The sequence below is a fragment of the Cucurbitaria berberidis genome (genome assembly GCF_010015615.1).
Source record: "Cucurbitaria berberidis CBS 394.84 unplaced genomic scaffold K460scaffold_1, whole genome shotgun sequence".
NCBI lineage: Eukaryota > Fungi > Ascomycota > Dothideomycetes > Pleosporales > Cucurbitariaceae > Cucurbitaria > Cucurbitaria berberidis.
In genome coordinates this window covers 2,309,939-2,329,791 of record NW_024468935.1, presented here as the reverse complement: position 1 = coordinate 2,329,791, position 19,853 = coordinate 2,309,939, and the positions used below count along the sequence as shown (strand labels likewise).

General features: G+C 51.7%; 4 protein-coding genes across 4 annotated transcripts; 2 read left to right on the top strand and 2 right to left on the bottom strand.

Annotated features, from left to right (window-relative positions):
• The first annotated feature begins 1,326 nt into the window (after window positions 1-1,326).
• Window positions 1,327-7,570, top strand: K460DRAFT_390941 (glycosyltransferase family 2 protein). The gene is made up of 3 exons (XM_040935804.1): window positions 1,327-1,815; window positions 1,869-7,043; window positions 7,097-7,570. Exons 1-3 carry the CDS (start codon window positions 1,535-1,537, stop codon window positions 7,176-7,178), a joined length of 5,538 nt encoding a protein of 1,845 aa, XP_040792997.1. The 5' UTR covers window positions 1,327-1,534; the 3' UTR covers window positions 7,179-7,570.
• A 270-nt stretch (window positions 7,571-7,840) lies between these two features.
• On the top strand, window positions 7,841-11,839 carry K460DRAFT_301480 (uncharacterized protein). Its single transcript, XM_040929873.1, has 3 exons — window positions 7,841-8,512; window positions 8,581-11,108; window positions 11,166-11,839. The coding sequence occupies exons 1-3, from the start codon at window positions 8,042-8,044 to the stop codon at window positions 11,407-11,409; spliced, it is 3,243 nt and encodes a 1,080-aa protein (XP_040792996.1). The 5' UTR covers window positions 7,841-8,041; the 3' UTR covers window positions 11,410-11,839.
• Window positions 11,840-13,643: 1,804 nt separating this feature from the next.
• On the bottom strand, window positions 13,644-15,619 carry K460DRAFT_327296 (dimethylaniline monooxygenase (N-oxide forming)). The gene is made up of 3 exons (XM_040930660.1): window positions 15,565-15,619; window positions 15,109-15,515; window positions 13,644-15,058 (listed from the first exon to the last, which is right to left on the bottom strand). The coding sequence occupies exons 2-3, from the start codon at window positions 15,249-15,251 to the stop codon at window positions 13,765-13,767; spliced, it is 1,437 nt and encodes a 478-aa protein (XP_040792995.1). The 5' UTR covers window positions 15,252-15,515; window positions 15,565-15,619; the 3' UTR covers window positions 13,644-13,764.
• A 240-nt stretch (window positions 15,620-15,859) lies between these two features.
• K460DRAFT_361225 (uncharacterized protein) lies at window positions 15,860-19,754 on the bottom strand. Its single transcript, XM_040932415.1, has one exon. The coding sequence runs from the start codon at window positions 19,470-19,472 to the stop codon at window positions 16,083-16,085; it is 3,390 nt and encodes a 1,129-aa protein (XP_040792994.1). The 5' UTR covers window positions 19,473-19,754; the 3' UTR covers window positions 15,860-16,082.
• Window positions 19,755-19,853: the final 99 nt, after the last annotated feature.

Here is a 19,853-nt window from a genome sequence, read left to right as displayed (position 1 = left end):
GCGTAGCGTGGCGGATATATAACAGTAGATTACCGTATTGCGATGCAAACACCGGGGCGGACGATGGATTAGAAGCCCGCCCAACATGGGTGGCCCACCTGCTTTTCGTTGCCACCCCCCCCCAAGCCGGGGCGCAGGATAGGATGGCGGTTCCTATTTTTAGGCGGAAGTGTTATTGTTTACGCGTAGAAGAGGCTTCCGCTCCGCTCGAGAGGGTTGGCATTTGGCAGCTCCCGATGTCAACTGACACTAGACGACAAGCATGCATCAACAGAACAAACCCTTGTCCAAATTGCTTGTTGCAGGACGGACGGAAAAAGCACCAAAGGAGCCATGCCCGTGACCATGGCCACCCTGACGGCGCTTCTCATTTTGCACGTAAATTGCAAAGAAGTGTTGCAACGCCAAGTAATTGGAAAAGTTTCACTACCGTGATCGCTGACGTCGACATCCATGGGAGAGACCCTCTTTGGAGCGGGAGGGACTAAGTAGTCTGTCTCTCCTTTGTGTTCTGAACAGCAGAGGGCTGTCTGTCGACCGAGGTTCCATCCGCTCGTTGTCGCCAGGTATGTTGTCGTGAGGTGATGCACTCAGCCCTCCTCACTTATATCTTGAGACTGGTGGAGCCCTCCATGCTGACCCAACGCCTTTCCTTTCCTTTCCTTCCTTTCCACGGCGAATCGCCCAGCAGTCGTTCATATTGATATGCTAATCAACACGAGCGGCCATCGCAGCTCCATACCAATACTTACCAACTGTCTTTGCCTTCGCCGCCCGAGTCGGCGCAATCGATACGGGCTCTAGCGCAGTATGCAGCGATGATCGTTTATGCGGCTTCGGGTCCTAAATCCGCCACGGCTCGAGAGACACAAACCGGATACTGGGAGAGCAGCATGTGCACTCAAGTCCTCGCTGTCGGGGCCAAGTCGTGTCGTGTTTCTGCCGTGGCCCTGTGGAGCGAGAGAGACAGGCTGAGGATGCATCGTCGACGCCTCTCCAGTTTCATGGCTAAGCCCAACAAGTAGGCCTGGAGGAGTCCAAGGTGGAGCTGTAAGGCATTAGCCCGCTTTGGCGTAATCTATCTATTTTTGACGCCCCTTTTTCACCCAAACTCGTCTCCTAGTCAACACGGACCACAAGCGGCGGCGGCGGGCAGAAGGGCTGCGAGAAGTAAGCTAGAAGCCCAGCAGCCCCATGATTTTGACAGCCAGCATACGAACCCCTTTGACGCTGTCAACCAGCCCAGACACCTGTTACCTTCGTTTGTACAGCTTTCACCACATTCGCTGCTTGTAATTCTCTTGTTTTCCTTGGAGCGCCAAACACGCCTCCTTTCGCCTGTCTGTCTTGTTTATCCAGCCTGCGCCGTCTGCATTCCAGCGAACCCACGTACGCGACCCGATCCTGTCCTGTCGTCGACCGCCTCCACCCAGACATCGTCTCAACCTGCATCTCCCACGCACATCGGCCAACAACCGCGCCTGTCTGACCTTTACAATCCTTTGACGCTCCCACGGGGACGCGTCCGCCCACAATGGCCACCAATCCCATTCAAAATGCGTCGCTGCCCTCGCTGGCCCAACACCAGCAAAGCGACACTGGCTTGACGTCGGCCCTGGCCAGCCGCTACCACGCACATCTCCCCATTGCTACGCTGTCTACACAGGGCATCGTTGCTATCAACACATGCACCGATCCCAGCCGCGGTGTCGATGGTGGCAAGGAAGGAAGTGCGCACCAGGCCGCAGAGGATCTCTCCCAGAGGGCCTATACGCGGCTTGGACAGCGTTCAGAAGACCAGGCGGTCGTGTTTCTGTAGGTGATGCAAATACCTAACCAACGACAAGTACAATATTAACAACTTCTAGGGGCGAGTCCGGGTCCGGCAAAACCACGATTCGCGGTCACATGCTAAGATCACTGCTCTCATACTCGGCCACACCTCTATCCAAGAAGATCGAGAACGCAAACTTCATCTTCGATGCCTTCACCACCACAAAGTCCCTGACCACGCCCATTGCCTCCAAATCCGGCCTCTTATTAGAGCTCCAGTATAATACCACGACATCCAACCATGCCATGCTCTTGGGCGCCCAGTTCCTGGCTCACCGTCTCGAACGCAGCCGAATCGCCTCGGTGCCAACGGGAGAGCGCACATATCATGTCCTCTACTACCTGCTTGCCGGAACCAGCCTTAACGAGAAGAAACATCTCTACCTCGATGTAGTGGGAGGAGATGGCCCCGCAGGCAACCGAACTTCTATTGGCTCTAACAAGAGGTGGCGTTACCTTGGGCATCCTACACAACTCAAGGTGGGCATCGACGACCCGAAAGGTTTCCAGGACTTCAAGGGTGCTCTACGCAAGCTCGAGTTTGGCAAGGAAAGCATTGCTGGTATTTGCGAAATCATGGCCACTATCCTTCACATCGGCCAGCTCGAGTTTGAAACAGGTCAATCCACAACGCCTGGTGCCGATGACAGCGGTGGCTATTCGCATGAAGGTGGCGAGTCGATCACAATGGTGAAGAACAAGGAGAGTCTGGTCCCAATTGCTCAGTTCTTGGGCGTGACTGTCCAAGAATTGGAGCAATGTCTTCGCTACAAATCCAAGACTTTGTACCGTGAACGAGTCACAGTCATGTTAGATCCCAAGGGCGCTCGAGCGAACGCGGACGAACTTGCTCGCTCGCTCTACTCGCTCCTTTTCACTTGGATCATAGAGCAAATGAACTCGAGAATATCGGTTCTACCCGAACAGATCTCCAACACCATTTCCCTAGTCGACTTTCCAGGTTTCGCCAACTCTGCCGCCACCGGCTCCTGTCTTGACCAGCTGCTCAACAATGCTGCCAACGAGTCACTCATCACCTTCTGCCAAGAGAGTTTCTTCCAACGCCAAATGCAAGAACTGGAAGCAGAAGAAATCAGCCTACCCCCCATGGCTTTCTATGACAACACCGAGGCCAAGACTGGGTTGTTGAAGTCAGGCAACGGTCTCCTAAGTATCCTTGACGACCAAATGCGCCGCGGCAAAACCGACATGCAATTCCTGGACGCAATCCGCAAACGATTCGACGGCAAGAATGAAGCGATTCTACCAGGCAGTCTTACCGTTACACAACCGGGCAGCAACTTCCCCACTCCTAATACTTCCACCACCTTTACCGTCCGCCACTATGCTGGAGACGTGGATTACAACGTCGAAGGCCTGCTGGAAGAGAATGCAGAACTCATCTCAGGTGACGTGATGCATATTCTCAAGTCGGCTCAGGCTCCCTTTGTCCAGCAGCTACTGGGACAAGAGGCCCTACACAAAATGTCGCATCCGAAGGAGAAGACTGCCATTGTCCAGGCCTCTGTCAGCTCCAAGCCTACTCGAATGCCGAGTATGGCGCGGCGCAAGGCTGACCAAACCGGAAGGTTCGGTCGCCGTGTTAACGTTTTTGATGAGGATGCTATCAGTGATGTGGAGAGCAACGTATCTGCACCAAGGAAGGGCGGCGAATCCAAGAAGCAAACTGGTGCTGCCGGACAGTTTGTCAGCGCCCTGAAGACCATCGAGTCATCACTGCGAAAGGCGAATCCATACTTCGTCTTTTGTTTAAAGCCCAACGACCGACGGATTGCCAATCAATTCGACAGCAAATGCGTTCGCCAACAGGTTCAGGCCCTTGGAATTGCGGAGATTAGCCAGCGTCTTCGCATTGCCGACTACAGTATCTTTATGCCATTCGCCGAGTTCTTGGGCCTCACGCAGACTGACGTAGGTATCGTGGGGACTGAGAAGGAAAAGGTTGAGATGGTCCTCGACGACAAGCCGTGGCGGGAGAACGAAGTCCGCGTCGGTGCTACTGGCCTCTTTCTAAGTGAGAGGTGTTGGCTGGAAATTGCTAATATCGCGGATACTCCCACGTACACCCGTGCTGCTGCCGGCTCTGAAGATAATCTTTTGAACCCAGCTGGCCGATCATTTGGCGATTCCAGAGTCGGCCTCCTCTCGCCATCGCCTGGTGCATATTACGATGACAAGGGAGGGAGCTACTTCGGCAACCGAGACATTGATGCACGATCAGAGGCACCGTCTGGTATCACAAGCGGCGGCGGTGATATGTTCCAAGGTTTGGAGCAGCCGAAGAACCTTGATGAGAAGGTGACAGACACGAAGCTGGAGGAAGTCGATGTTCTCCCAGAGTCTAGTAGCCGAAAGAGATGGGTATTCATCGTCTACTCGCTTACTTGGTTCATCCCCGACTTCCTCATTCAACACATCGGACGGATAAAGCGCAAGGATGTGCGGCTCGCATGGCGCGAGAAACTGGCTATCAACTTCCTCATCTGGCTGGCTTGTGCCTTCGTCGTCTTCCTCATGATTGGCTTCCCAATGGTCATCTGCCCCAAACAGCACGTTTATTCACCTGCTGAGTTGACAAATTACAATGGCAAGGGTAAAAACGATGCCTACATTGCTATGCGAGGTATTGTCTACGATCTTGGCGAGTTTATGCCTCACCACTACCCGAATATCGTTCCGCGAAAGAGTCTGGAGAGGTACGCTGGGAAAGATGCGACCAACTTGTTCCCCGTTCAGGTTTCCGCTTTGTGCTCTGGTGTCGATGGAACCATTCATCCGGGCGTTCAATTGAACTTCAGATCCTCCAACTACACTGGAAACAAGGCCAACAACCTCGTCGGCTTCGATCTCAATGCTCAGTATCACGATTTCCGCTGGTTCACGAACGACTCACGCCCAGATTGGTGGTTTGAGCAACAAATGTTCCTCAAGGCCAATTATATGAAGGGTCGTCTTGGTTACAGCCCTAAGTACGTGAAGAAGCTTGCCACTCAGGATAATAACCCTAACGCGATCGCCTGGATGAACAACCGAGTGTACGATCTGACTCAGTACATTCCTGGTGGTCGTGAAGTCAAGTTCAAAACTGACGGTAGCGACAAACCCGACGAGCCGACCAATGTCGACTTTATGGACACCAGCGTTGTTGACATCTTCCGCGTTCAAGCTGGTGGTGACATTAGCAAATACTGGAATAACCTCAAACTGGATGCGAAGTTGAAGAACGACATGCTTGTTTGCCTAGACAATCTCTTCTACGTCGGCGACCTAGACACAAGAAGCTCAGCAAAATGTCTGTTCGCCAAATACCTTCTTCTCGCTATCTCTATCCTCTTGGTCAGCGTCATCGCATTCAAGTTTCTTGCAGCCCTTCAGTTCACCAGGAAGACGGACCCAGAGAACATCGACAAGTTCATCATGTGTACGGTCCCCGCTTATACCGAGGATGAAGAATCTCTACGTCGTGCGATTGACTCTGCTGCGAGAATGAAGTATGATGACAAGCGCAAGTTGTTGGTCATCATTTGCGACGGTATGATTATCGGTCAGGGCAACGACAAGCCAACTCCTCGCATCGTCCTTGATATTCTTGGTGTCCCAGAATCTACAGATCCCGATCCTTTGAGCTTCGAGAGTCTGGGTGAAGGTCAACGCCAACACAACATGGGCAAGATCTATTCTGGGCTCTATGAGGTCCAGGGACACATTGTGCCGTTCTTGGTTGTGGTCAAGGTTGGAAAGCCTTCGGAGGTATCCAAGCCTGGTAACCGCGGCAAGCGTGACTCGCAGATCATCTTGATGAGATTCTTGAACCGAGTCCACTACAACCTTCCCATGAGTCCCCTTGAGCTCGAGATGCACCACCAAATCCGGAATATTATCGGAGTCAATCCAACCTTCTACGAGTTCCTTCTGCAAATCGACGCCGACACTGTAGTCGCACCAGACGCCGCCACTCGTTTTGTTGCAGCCTTCATTCACGATACCCGCCTCATCGCTATCTGCGGTGAGACGGCCCTCACCAACGCCAAATCGTCCTTCATTACTATGATGCAAGTGTACGAATACTTCATCTCGCACAACCTGATCAAGGCTTTCGAAAGTCTGTTCAGCTCCGTCACCTGTCTCCCCGGTTGTTTCACCATGTACCGTATCCGCGCCACCGAGACCGGAAAGCCTCTGTTCGTCAGCAAAGAAGTTGTAGAAGCATATCAAGTCGTACGCGTTGATACGCTGCATACCAAGAATCTATTGCATCTCGGAGAAGATCGTTTCTTGACAACATTGTTGCTCAAGTTTCATGGCAAGTACAAGACCAAGTACACGAGACAAGCTCACGCCTGGACCGTGGCACCTGACAGCTGGGCCGTCTTCATGTCCCAACGTCGTCGCTGGATCAACTCGACAGTTCACAACTTGGTGGAACTTATTCCGCTTCAACAGCTCTGTGGTTTCTGCTGCTTCAGCATGCGCTTTATTGTATTCCTGGATTTGCTCTCGACAATTGTACAACCTGTCATCGTCGTTTACATCGGATACCTCATCTACCTCCTGGTCTGGAGCAAGGATGTTGTGCCTGTCACCGCCTTCATTCTATTAGGAGCTGTGTATGGTTTGCAGGCGATCATCTTCATCATTCGCCGCAAATGGGAGATGATTGGATGGATGATCATTTACATCATTGCAACCCCAGTTTTCGCCTTTGGTCTGCCATTGTACTCTTTCTGGCATATGGACGATTTCTCCTGGGGTAACACGCGTGTTGTCACTGGTGAGAAGGGTCAGAAGGTCATTGTGTCAGACGAGGGCAAGTTTGACCCCGCAAGTATCCCGAAGAAGAGGTGGGAGGAATACCAGGCGGAAATGTGGGAGCAGCACACAATCAGGGACGACCGCTCGGAAGTTTCAGGCTACACCTACGCCACAAAGAAGCCTTTTGGAGCCATGTCTGTCGCTGGTTCTGAGTATGGAGGCATGCCACCGTCGCGAGCCATGTCACATCTCGACATTGCCCGCTACAACAACCAATCACGCCTCAGCCTTGCCCAGAGTGGATATGGCATGGACAGCATGGAGATGGCAAATTTGCCCAGCGACGACGCACTCTTGCTCGAAATCAAGGACATCCTTCAAAGTTCGGACCTCATGTCTGTTACCAAGAAACATGTCAAGGCTGAACTGGAAAAACGGTATGTTATTCCCCGTGTCATCATTGGTATTACTGTAACTAACGAAATGGTAGATTCGGATGCGATCTTTCGCTCAAGAAGCAGTTCATCGGCTCCGCTGTCGAGTCTCTGCTTGTCAGCGGCCAGTTACACTAGCGTATTGATGTTTCCTCTTCGACTTGGTAACACGACCCGTCGATGCCTTACGAATCTACGCGCAGCCAAAATCTTCGCTTGTTTCTCATTTGCATGCATCGTTCTCTTTGGAGACTAGAGCATTTGTCTGTGTTGGCTATTATTACTACTAATAACTGCATCGTCTCTCTCCCCTGGGTGGAGTCACCTTTTTCGGTCACGGCGTTTTTGCGGTTCTGTATCTGGATCTCCTGTGGGGATAGCAACTTGCATCTACCGTCATCTTACCGTCTTTTAGCATGGGCATGGAAAATACTTGGGTAGATATAGGATGTAGGATTTGAGAAAAGAGAAATATATGAGATTGCATAGTAGCCAGCCTGAGATGCCTCTCTGCAAATCTGTTTGACTCACTGGCCCTGTGACAATGTGTGACTGGTTCAATTTACTTCTAGGCAGACATGTGTCAGAAAGCGATATGGCAAAACAGTCATATTCGGCTTCATGGAGTTAAGACATGGAAGACGTAGTAATTGCACCTACCAAACAGATGACAAAAGTATCAAAGGACCGCCTGATTGCCCTCCAGCAGCATTCCAAAGTTGACGGTGTTGGACTCTTCCCGATTGGGCAAGTGGCCTTACCCCACCAAACCGCCGCCGCCACAGAAGCAATCGATAGCACAAAACGGAAATTTCGACGGCCAGTGTGCGTTTTGCCTCGACGCCTGCGATAATTCCAGTCACTCTTTCACGGTCCAGGCCTTGATTGGTTCTAGTTTTGACTCTTGGGGCCTGTATTTTCGGGCTGAGCAGTAAATCCACGCCTTCGCGAACCATACCCCCCACCTATACACCGCGAGCCTGTGATACACTACATTCACAATGCCGCCAAAGAAGAAGGGCAACAAGAAGGCGCAGGACGACGACTGGGAAGCCGATCTTGGCGAGTCCATCGCGCCCCAGGATGGCGCTGCAGCAGACTCCAAGCCTGAAGATGCTGCTCCCGAAGAGGAAGCTTCAGGCGGTGGCCTCTTAGCTGCCCTGCAAAAGCGCGGCAAGAAGAAGAACAAGAAGAATGCCGACTTTGAACTGGAAGGCGAGGACCCACCGGTCGAGGGCACAGGCGGCGACTTTGCGAACAAAGCACCACAAGAGGGCACCTTCGACGACGATGACGATGACGTCTTTGCTGGCAACTACGGCAAGAAGAAGGGCAAGGGAGGCGCTGCAGAGAAGAAAGAGGAGCCCGAGGAGGCCAAGGAGGACAAGACAGATGAGGCGCCGCGGGTCAAGACCAAGGCTGAGAAAGAAAAGGAGAAGAAGGAGAAGGAGAAGCAGCGGAAGAAGGAACTGGTATGTTCACATCCGCGCTTGGAGAAGCACCAACGTTACATGGCTATGAACTGACACACGATGAACAGGCTGCGAAGAAGAAGGCCACTGGCCCCACGAAACCCGAGCCTGTGAAGGCCGCCGAAGCCAAGCCAGAAGCCGCCGCTGCACCTGCTGCAGACACTGCTGCGGGTGGCAAGAAGAAGAAGCTCAACCCCGCCCTCGCTGCGCTTCAAAAACAGCAGGAAGAGCGGAAGAAGAGGGAAGAAGAACAGGCACGTATTGAGGCTGAGGAGAAGGCAAGGCTAGAAGCGATAGAGGCGGAAGAAGCGGAAGAGGTGAAGCGCAAGGAAGAAGCCAAGGCGGTGAAGAAGCAGAAAGAAAAGGAGAAGATTGAGCAGCTGAAGAAGGAGGGCAAATACTTGACCAAGGCTCAAAAGGAGGCAAAGGCAAAGAACGAACTCCGGTTGAAGCAGATGCTGGAGAGCGGAGGCGCCAAGGTTGCCGCCCTTGACGAACCTGAGCAGAAAAAGAAGCCCCTCTACGATGACCGTAAGAAGAGGAAGAAGCAGATCGAGACCCAGAAGGAGAAGGAGGCTCGGGAAGCTGAAGAGGCTGCGAAGAAGCTGGAAGAGCTCCGGATATCCGAGGAGCAAGCTGCTGCAGCTGCCGCCGAAGCTGAGAAAGCCCGTCAGGATGCCGAGGCAAAGAAAGGAGAAGGCAGTGACGCGGCCGACGACTGGGAGGCTGAAGCTGACGAGCTCGAGGGGGTCAAGGACAGCTGGGATGTTGACACAGATGAAGAAGAGGAGCGGAAAGCGACTGAGAAGAAGGCTAAGGAGAAAAAGGAGGCGGCAGCAGCAGTAGCTGAGAAGAGCACGCAAGCCAAGGACGAGGACGAGGACGAAGATTCAGACTCAGACTCAGATTCTGAAGATGACAGCGACGACGACTCGTCCGAAGATGAGCAAGGTACCGCTACACAGCGAGCAGAAGCTGCGCGGAAAGCTGCCGCTGCCGAACGACGGAAACAGGCTCACGAAGAAGCTCTGGCAGCGCGATCCAAGGACAACCTGCGATCTCCCATTTGCTGTATTCTTGGCCACGTCGATACCGGAAAAACCAAGCTGCTCGACAAGATCCGTCAGACCAATGTCCAAGAAGGCGAAGCTGGAGGTATTACGCAGCAGATTGGTGCTACCTACTTCCCTGTCGCGGCTCTTGAGAAGAAGGTTGCCGTCGTCAACAAGGACAATGACTTCCACTTCAATGTTCCCGGTCTTCTGATCATCGATACACCTGGTCACGAGTCTTTCACAAATCTTCGGTCCCGCGGATCTTCGCTCTGTAACATTGCCATTCTCGTCATCGATATCATGCACGGCCTTGAGCCCCAGACTATCGAGTCGATGAAGCTACTCCGAGACCGGAAGACGCCTTTCATTGTTGCCCTTAACAAGATCGATCGTCTCTTTGGTTGGAGGAAGATTGACAACAACGGCTTCGAGGACAGCTTCTCGCTGCAGAAGCAGGCAGTCCAATCCGAGTTTGAGGAGCGATGGACCTTTGTGCGCACACAGCTGCAAGAGCACGGTTTCAACTCGGAGCTCTTCCACAAGAACAAGAATATGGCAAAGTACGTCTCCGTATGCCCAACCTCGGCCCATACTGGAGAAGGTATCCCGGACATGATCAAGCTCATCGTCAAGCTTACGCAGGAACGTCTGACCAACAACCTTATGTACCTCACCGAAGTCGAGTGTACTGTTCTCGAAGTCAAGGTTATCGAGGGCCTTGGCACGACCATTGATGTGGTTCTTTCGAACGGTGTCCTCCACGAGGGTGATCGGATAGTGCTATGCGGTAATCCAGAGCCCATAGTAACCAACATTCGAGCGCTCTTGACACCTGCCGAAATGAAGGAGCTTCGAGTTAAGTCGGTGTACGTGCACAACAAGGAGGTCAAGGCCGCCATGGGTATCAAGATTGCCGCCGATGGCCTCGACTCAGCTATTGCTGGTTCCCGCCTTCTCGTCGTGGGTCCCAATGATGACGAAGAGGACCTCATGGACGAGGTCATGGGCGACCTAGCACACTTGCTCAACAGGGTTTCCAAGACTGGTCGTGGTGTCTCCGTCCAAGCATCAACGCTCGGCTCCCTCGAAGCCCTCCTCGAGTTCCTCCGCGTCTCCAAGATCCCCGTGGCTACCATCTCCATTGGACCTGTCTTCAAAAAGGACGTCCTGCGCGCAGGAGTCATGCTTGAAAAGGCCAAAGAGTACGCCGTCATGCTGTGCTTCGACGTCAAAGTGGATAAGGATGCCAAAGCGTACGCTGAGGAAGTCGGTGTCAAGATCTTTGAAGCCGACATTATTTATCATTTGTTTGATAAGTTCACATCCCATATGAAACAGCTTGAAGAGCAGCGGAAAGAGGAGAGCAAGATGTTGGCCGTGTTTCCGTGCGTGCTCAAGCCGGTTGCCGTGTTCAACAAGAAGGATCCAATTGTCATTGGTGTGGATGTCACTGAGGGCAGCCTCAAGATGACAACACCCATTTGCGCCGTCAAGAAGAACCCCGTTACTGGCCTGAAGGAAATAATCCAACTTGGCAGAGTGTGAGTTCCCTATCACGTATTCCTAGCAAACCCTGTATATACTAACGGCTGAAATAGCACATCCATCGAACGCGACCACAAGCAAATTCAAGTCTGCAAGCGCGGCCAGCCGTCCGTCGCGGTCAAGATCGAAGGCAGCAACCAGCCCATGTATGGTCGCCATCTCGAGGAAGGGGATACGCTGTACGCTGCTATTAGCAGGAAGAGTATCGATACACTCAAGGAATTCTTCAGGAATGATGTTACTCAGGATGAGTGGAAGTTGATTGTGCAGCTCAAGCAGCTTATGGATATTTCTTAGTAAGTAGGCGGGTATGTCTGGTGTGTTTGCGTGTGAGGATGTGTCTGGGGTGTCTGGGGATGATGGGTAATGAGGAAGGGGGGGCATGTGTATAACGTGTAGGCTTCTATTTTAGGCGTAATAGCATGGTTTGGCGTTCCAAGTCCGAATATTGTTTGTTTTGTTTGGAAGTAGGGATGTGGAAGAATGGGAAGAGGCGGTAGGGGTGGTTCTATGTCGCTCGTAGAAGAGGGGAATTCAAAAGTTGGCTGTTTAAGTATCAAGTACATTTACGCTGTCTTTCTTTTCTGTCGGTGAGGTATCTGCCCTTTTGCGTGTTCGTTTTGTCGTGTTATCTTGATGTTAGTGTGAGGCTTGGGAATAGCTTGACGTTCTGCTCCTCGTTGCATACAATTGAAGTCTCCTTCTCATTCCAACGTGCAATTTCCCCTATGGGGACATCTTAGAGATTTTAGTCAGGGGTATAATGAAGTGGATTTGCTTGCGCAAGTGTGCTAATCGTACAACGAATCATTCCCAAAGATTGATCTTGGATCCAAGCGTGCAGATTCAAGATAAGTTCATTCAAATCATGACTTTATGTGCTTTCATTTCTCCTCGTACTGGTACTGTCCCTCTCGAATAAAACCATCGGGTTGTCTCCGTGCCTTGTTGATCTCCTTCTACGCGTCCTTCCCCGTTGACCCTGACTCATGACACATGCACACGGTTGTGTGTGTTTTTACGCTCTCTTCTTTCATCTTGCGAATCGCTACCCGCTATTATTTCTCGATTCATCTCGATCCAGCCTGCCCATCTCCACACTCAATGAGAGCAAAGGGAATATATGCGACGTGCTGGCGCGAGATCGTCGCATTACCAGCTAGCTGGGTATCGAAATTTTGGGTGCTAGGTTGAACTTCACGATCGGTCGATCGATCGATCTATATATAGTCCGTGGGAGAGAGCGAGAGAGGGCGGGGGGCCCCATCTCTCTCTATTCGCAGAGTAGGTAGACTGACGCGAATTGTATTCGAGCGCCCGATCTAGCCGTCAAATCGAAACATGCTCACGCGTGAGCTCTTACGTCTACGAACGTCCGGTTCTTATCATAGCGATGCCGACGTGCGGAAGTGCAAGTGCATTATGCTCTACGCTACGACGCTTCAGGGGTGAAGCCTTCTCCTTCCTATCATATAGTAAAGGATGTAGGTACGAGTTCTCGGCTCGTTCAAGGTCGATGCTAGGGATCGACTCGGAGCGCGAGGTGGGGCGGCGGCGTTCGTCTAGTGAGGAGGGGGGAGATTGAAATTGAGATTCTCCGCGCATCCAGGGGAACAAAGCGCGTGCGACTTGGAGGGAGAGAACCGTGGACATGCTTGTGGTTGCGCGGAAATTGTTCGGCCTAGTCTTGAGTGTTGGTTGAATGAGGAAGTGGGTAGTTGAGGGTGGAAGTGAAGTCCAAGTGAAGCTCGTGACAGGGGATTTGTTTGCTAATTTGCTTGCTACTAAGGTGCAGTAGTGTGTGAGGTGATCAAGTTGGAAGTGAAAGATATCTAGAATAGGACGTGTAGCTTATTGTTATAGTCATTACCTATCCATCAACACCAGTACCTCCTACAATACCGACGATAACACTATACGACATCTATGCGAACATACCAATCGCAGCGTGAGAAAGGATCGCACCATGGCGAGGCTTAGATGGTGTCGGTGATTTTTCGCAACCCTTTCTGCTGCGCAGCTAGCGCTCGGTGCCCGTTATTGCTCTTCTGTGTTGGAGAATGGAGGTCGTAGGATCCTATCATGAGCTGCTAACTACATGTGGTGCGGCTTACGAGAGACGCGTGGTGGTGAAGTAGTGTGATTGGCCTGGTCGGACAAATGGGCTGCGCTAGCTGGGCGCAGCATAGCCCTAGAGTCAGAGGCCGAATCGAGTATCGCATGTTGCTATTTCGCGAAGGATGCCGGGTCGGATCTTTCTGAGTCTTTCACCTCGCATCTCCTTGTACTGAGTGCGCATGTTAGTTCCGAGCCGACAGATGTGCTATGGTCCGCTCTTAAGTTTTCGACACTTGATAGCTGTTTGCGTGCAAAAACGACAAAGCAAAGATTTAATCTTAGGCTTCCCGTTTCAGTTATTCATGAGTAAGTATAATGATATTGGGCCAAGTCGCTTCTTATCCTTTTCTTATTTTTGTTATCAAGGTGGTGAGATGGATCTGTAGTCGAATGCACCTTCAAGTATCCATAGTCCCGGAAAGTGATAAAACGGTAGTATGAAAATGTTCTTTTTCTGATTGGAAATATGCAACAAATCGAAACCTACTCGGCTTAGCAGGAGAGCTAACATGCGTTATAGAACCCAAGCCCGTCTCAAAGCTTGGCTAGGTACTTCTCCTGAGCTGCTACTTTCTTCACGTACTCATCCTTCAACTCCAATACTCTAAAGCCCTTCGCAGCCCAATCGTCCCGCCACTCAGGCAGTTCATAAGCTTCCGTCCCTTTGGCCGGCGGCCCAGCAATAGATCTTAGAGCCTCAAAGTACTCCCCAAAGTCTGGGGCAATGGTGTGAAAGATGTGTGTAGGACCAAGTCGTTTTACTCGCTCTTCCTCCCATGCTTTTTGCTCAGGCACGGACGGTAGATTGCCTCTACCCGCAAAGACTCGTGCGACCGCAACGGCCTGATACTCGTAGGAGCGGAAAGATAATGCGGCGCGAATTTGTCCGACGACAGCGAGGGTAGGATCGTCCACCGAGAAAGTGTGCTGGTAGAAGCCAGCCAATCGATTATGCGGCGTGACTGGGTTTGGTTCCAAGAAGGGGTAGGAGAGCCTGTACCCAGTTGCAAAGTAGATGATATCTACGTCTTTTCCTAATACCCATGATCCGTCGCTGAACTCGATCGTGCCGCCATTTTCAAGTGTGAAGCGGGATATCGTGGGCTTCTCGATGACGCCAGGGAGTTTCCATACGTTGTCTAGTGCGGGATTCGCGTTTTGTCTACGTAGGGAAATGGTGAGTGGTTGCCGGACGGAGAGGCGGTTATCAACGACGAAGTCGCTGGCGGATACGGAGCCACCTACCACAACGACAGACTTATTCACGTAGTCGTCTTGACTGCGGTATTGTTTTGCGTGTTGGAGTTTCTCTGGCCAAGCCACATACCAATCTTCGATTCCAGGGATCGGTGGGATATATGGAACAGCGTAGTGGCCTGTGGCTACCACGACTGCATCAAAGGATTCAGTCCACCAGTAGTCCTTCTCTTGACCTTTAAAGACATGCTTAGTTTGACGCAAGACAATGTCCCATTTCCCAGTCGAGGCATTCTTTCGCACGGACTCAACAGTCGTATTAAAAGTTACGAGGTTCAAGTACCTTGAGAAGATATCCTCAAGGTATCCTGCCACGATCTTCCAAGGGCGGGTCGGATTTGCTTGTCCAAATCTTCGCACACTAATAGCGGAGTTTATCTTGGGAATGGAAGCATGTGTGAACTCCATGACTGTCGCCCCCACATTGCTGTCGAGATATGAATATAGCCCCGTGCGCGAGGTTGTGTCCTCTGACAGGGCATCCTGGAATGAAGGGAATCGATCGGGAATTGGGTTCCTCTTAGGCGTCGTAAGCGTAGAGCTGAAGGAGTCAGGCTCATTATCGAAGAGCCTGTGCCACTTAGTATTTAACGTAACAATCTCCAAAATCAATGCATGTACCATGTCCCGCCCACGCGATCTCGCCGCTCAAACACCCGAATCATGCCAAAGACTTTCTCTTCTTCGAGCGCCTTCACTGCGGACAGTCCCGATGGACCTGTGCCGATTACAGCAACGCTTTTTATGGCATCTTTTTCGGGCATCGTGCGCTCTGGTTAGCACTGTACAATGTGTAGCATATGTCGCGGAGGTGGGTTCGCATGGCGCAGGACATATTTAAGCCCATGGCCGATCGTCTCATCAACGCGCCATTGTTGATTGACGCCATTCTGCAGGATAACACGTTTGCGACGCTATCTTCAAGCGCGGCGGAATATTGTACTGCATTCGATGGCTGTGGAGAGCATTGGACCAGGGTAGCTCTCGCGACATCGCGTGACGCAATGAGCGCATCCGAAGGTCGGCCCCTTCACCCTCAGCAAAGCGTAGATAGAACCAACAGGGTGAAATACTCACTCTGGAAGTAATGGGAGACCTAACCGGGAGCGCGCTTCATGAAGGTTGCGAGCTATACTACTCGTACGTAAATAAATGAGATGTGGCGAAGAAAAGTATTGCCCCGCTCCTACAATCCAGCGAGTCTAATTGCTTGGAAATCGTTATCTGATCTCACTTAGCTAGGAAACAAACGAAACAATTCGCTCAGAATTTTGTAGTAGAGTAGTGATATTGCGTGAAATGTTAGTAGACGAGACATATTAAGAAATAACCGGTTCAAGAGGTGCATAGGGATGGAACTGTGTTCAGGCTGTCCTAGAAGATAATGGAATGGAACAAGGTACGAGTATTCGAGAAGTGACTCCGTCTTCATTGACTATATGTACATTTACGCCCAACTCTCTACAGCTATTCATACAAGCAACGGTGTAGGTACGAATGTACAAGTGCCTCTAGATGCAACACTCTATGCACTCCTTGAATGCCTGATGATGCCATTATACAATATGTAAACTTCGTCCGCGATCTATCACGCGTTATGGAAGTACTCTTCTTTGCAGCCTGTCGTTCGTTTTCGGCATAGACTCAATAGCCCTGATAGTCATCGGTGCTGACTTTTCCAAAATCTCTCTCATCCACGCGCCTGCACTCACATCATACCCCACACCACTTTGCTCATTTCTCTTAGTTTGACCAAATGCCTTTGCGAGGATGACTAAGGTCTTGTAGCGTGGCAGTACGCTCGTCTTCTTGATGTCGTAGTGCCGGATCTCCATCCACTGGTATCCTTGGCGATTGTGGCGGATGTAGTTCGGGGCGAGGTCGCGCCAGCCCGGAAAGCGCGGCATGAGGTATTTCTCGCAGGTGATGAAGGCGTCTACGAGGCGATCACGGAGGGCGAGCGTTTGGATGAACTCATTCCAGCTGAAGCTGTCCACTGTGAAACCGTTGACGAGCAAATCGCGAATGGTACGTTGTGCTTCTTGGAGGGCGGTCGGGTCGGATTGCGCGAGGAGACTGCGAATGTAGACACGTGAGGCTTTGAAGAGGATGTGGCGACGGTTGGTAGAGATGTGAGACTGCTCGAAGCGTTCACTGACCGAGGGGTCGGTGAGGGAGTCGAATTCGGGGACTGCGGGTGCAGGGTGCACGACTTGGTGGAACGTCTTGGTAAGTTTGTTGGCTGAGGCACGTGCCAGCTCCCAGCAATGTGCTACTTCGGCGTGTCTGCCTGCTCTAAGGTGGGCCTCCATGATGGCCGTGGTGAGCGTAATCGAGGTAGTGTAGTTGTCTGAGTCAGGTGCCGCTTCTTCCGCCTTTTGGTACAGTTTCTTACAAATTGCATACGCTCCTCGAGTGGTGTAGAGCGAAATAAGAAGACCGTAATAAGCTTGGGGCACAGCGCCGTAGTTACGTGTATCGAGTTGTCTTGCGTGACGGGGCCCTTCATGAGCAATATCGCTTCCAGCTCCTGCGACAAGCACCTCCTGGAGGGCCTGCTCGACCTTGAGTAAACGATAGTTTGCATGTTTCGCCCCTCTCTTCTTCAATTTTGCAAGCTCGACAGTGCCTAATGTCTGAAGGGCGGCTTGGCGCGAACTCTCAGTCTGAGGAACGTGGCGCTTGACCATCGCTTCATAGGCGTCCATGGCGAGATCGAGTTGTCCTTCTCTCAAGAAGCCAGTCATGACAATGGCGTAATGAAGTGCGTGAATTTGGAGATTGTTTGCCGGCATCGTGACCCTCAGAATCTTATAAGCAGCGTTCGTCTGCTTGACTTCCACCAAGGTTCGCATGAGACTGCCATAGGTCCAGGAATCGAGGGGGATGTTGTTTTCCATCATCTGCTTGTAGCACTGTCTGCTACTTGCGATATCTCGTTGCAAAGCATGATGCTGAATGAGCATATTCCAAGTGTGAGTGAGAGGATGTCCGTAAAGTGTTCCCGTCTGCCAACTCCTGAGCATCCCCTGGGCAATGGCTTCTGCGCCTTTTACATCACCAGCGTTCAAGAAGGCTTGTACGTAGCCAGATCTTGCTCGTACATCCGCGGATATCGGAACACCCATTTGCTTCGCTCTTGAAAATAACGTCTCGAACGCCTCGACGTCACCCCGACTGGCGCAGAAATCGAGCAAGGGCCCGAAAGTCTGTATATCTGGCTTGATCCCGCAATCTACACAGCGGTTGAAGCATTCAAGAGCTCCATCAAGATCATCAGCGCGAACATACGCGAGGAGCAGAATATTCCAGCAAGCGGTATCAGGAACCATACCAAACTCATCATGAATTCGCCTGAACTGCCTTGTTGTTCCGTCAATGTCCGCGCGTCGGGCATACACGAATGGTAGTGACGATAGAACCTTCAAGTCCATCTGCCCCTTGTAATTTGTATGGAACTCGTTGAAATATTCGAGCACCATTGCATCTTCACCATTCAGGGCGAAAGTTTGAATCAAGAATTTGAGGAGCCCTGGCCGCAACGGCTGACCAGGATAGAAAGTGCGTAGATCTCGTATGTGTTCGTGTACCTGCGCTAGACCATTATTTTGAGCGTAGTGAAAGATTAATTGTCTAATCAATCCCTGGGATGGCCTTGCTCCGGAACTGTAGTTAGCTTGGTCGTCAAATTGTTGTCGATATCTTCGATAGAGGTCGAGCCAAAGCTTCGAGTCCTTGGTTTGGGTTCGGTTTCGCGGAAGCTCTAAGATGCGTTTGATCGCGTACTCGTAACATGTCGATGTTGGGAGGTTCAAAGATTGCAAGTCATCGAAAAGCTTCAAGAACCAAGTCCGCATGAAAACTTCGTCCGATTTATGAACATCAAGGACGTGATCCATTACGTGAGGTACGAAGGTCATTACGAAACATGACAATGTATCCTCTAGCTTTTTCGAGGACCTGAGTTCATGTTGGAATTCGCGCACATGGTGGAGGAACGACTGCAAGTTCTCCAACAAAATCGGCAGATGAGAGACCTCCTTCCAAATCTCCGGTAGGATGTTTCCATGACGTATCTGCACGGGTGTAGGCAGCTTATTAAGGGTAGGTGTTGCGCGCATGAAGGCTTTGAAAACGCGGAGGCTGAGATCCCATTGCTCGTCGAAGACAGTACGTCGAAGAATGACATCTACGCCAATGTGCAACATGTCGCAATGCTTATCGTCGCGAGCCTCCTCCAGTAGTTGGATTGCTGGCCCAACCATCCTGAGCGCGATATAAGCCGTGATCGCTGCTCGATACAATGACGGAAGACGATGGGCAGGAGGCAGCTCGCCAAATACTTGGAGCACCCGCCCGGGGACTGCAGAGTCCCCGCTGTGGATAAGATATGCGAGGAGATCCTTGCGTAGGCGGTGATTTCTGCTAGCAAGTTGGTCGTCAGGGATAGCAGAATAGAGCTGCCAGACCAGTTCTTGCTTTCCAGGCTCCCATTTTTGCAGCACCTTCTCAAGCTCTATAATGGCGGTGGAGTCTTCCAGCAGACGCTCCATCTCTTTCTTTGCCTGCTCAATGACTGTCGCGTCCACACTAGCCTCGTCAAGTCGAGGTTGCCCTCGGATTGTAGAGAACTTGCGCACGCCAGCTCCGAGCAGCGGCCGCCGCCGGGGCTCTGGTACGTCAGACCCGTATATGGACATTCGCCTGAGCAGTGCAAGTGTTTTCTCGGGGTAAAGAAAGTCGAGCAGCGCGCCATCGTAATATCTTGGAGCCAGACGAGCTGTGGTCCTCGCCGGCCGGTCGCCGTCGCTATTGGCTGGGTCGAGTATCGTGGACGCAGCCCACCATATGGGCAGGCCGAGGTCGCTTGCACCGTGGTGCCAGAAGTTCGAATGTAGCATGCGTCGACTGTGCAGACATTGTTTGGGGGCGCGAAAAAGCTGGCGTCCGCCGGATTCGAGGCATGTCGAAGCACGCTCAAGCATCACCCGAGCCGTCAAGAGCGCAGATGATGGCAGCGCAAATTACCGAGAAGCGTCGAGTGTGCTGCGAGCTGATTTTGTCGGAGATGGACGCCGGGCTGACGGTGGCATTTGCGATCGGAGCTCACTAGCAATAGAGCATGCCTCCTAAGGTATTTGAACTGATGCAGGCAGAGATGAAGCCGGAAACGCCAACAATGCAGAACTGTGCACGAGGACGAAGGAAAATATAGTACAGCGAGCGAGCGGGAAGGACAGAGTGAGGGCGTGGCAATGGCTGGGCTGATGCCTTCTATCTAATATCTATGATATCTCGAAAAGTTTCCCAGGGCGCGCGATGATCAGCTGATTCGCACGGCAGAGCTCTAGCTCGCCGGACGATGC

What these genes read in the sequence shown, in the direction of transcription:
- K460DRAFT_327296 (XM_040930660.1), bottom strand. Translation starts at nt 15,251, where the DNA reads ATGCCCGAAAAAGATGCCATAAAAAGCGTTGCTGTAATCGGCACAGGT. An exon ending in GATCGCGTGGGCGGGACATG is followed by an intron (nt 15,059 to 15,108) that starts GTACATGCATTG and finishes TAAGTGGCACAG; the next exon opens with GCTCTTCGATAATGAGCCTG.
- K460DRAFT_361225 (XM_040932415.1), bottom strand. Translation starts at nt 19,472, where the DNA reads ATGCTTGAGCGTGCTTCGACATGCCTCGAATCCGGCGGACGCCAGCTT.
- K460DRAFT_390941 (XM_040935804.1), top strand. Translation starts at nt 1,535, where the DNA reads ATGGCCACCAATCCCATTCAAAATGCGTCGCTGCCCTCGCTGGCCCAA. An exon ending in GACCAGGCGGTCGTGTTTCT is followed by an intron (nt 1,816 to 1,868) that starts GTAGGTGATGCA and finishes AACAACTTCTAG; the next exon opens with GGGCGAGTCCGGGTCCGGCA. An exon ending in AAGGCTGAACTGGAAAAACG is followed by an intron (nt 7,044 to 7,096) that starts GTATGTTATTCC and finishes ACGAAATGGTAG; the next exon opens with ATTCGGATGCGATCTTTCGC.
- K460DRAFT_301480 (XM_040929873.1), top strand. Translation starts at nt 8,042, where the DNA reads ATGCCGCCAAAGAAGAAGGGCAACAAGAAGGCGCAGGACGACGACTGG. An exon ending in AGCAGCGGAAGAAGGAACTG is followed by an intron (nt 8,513 to 8,580) that starts GTATGTTCACAT and finishes CACGATGAACAG; the next exon opens with GCTGCGAAGAAGAAGGCCAC. An exon ending in ATAATCCAACTTGGCAGAGT is followed by an intron (nt 11,109 to 11,165) that starts GTGAGTTCCCTA and finishes CGGCTGAAATAG; the next exon opens with CACATCCATCGAACGCGACC.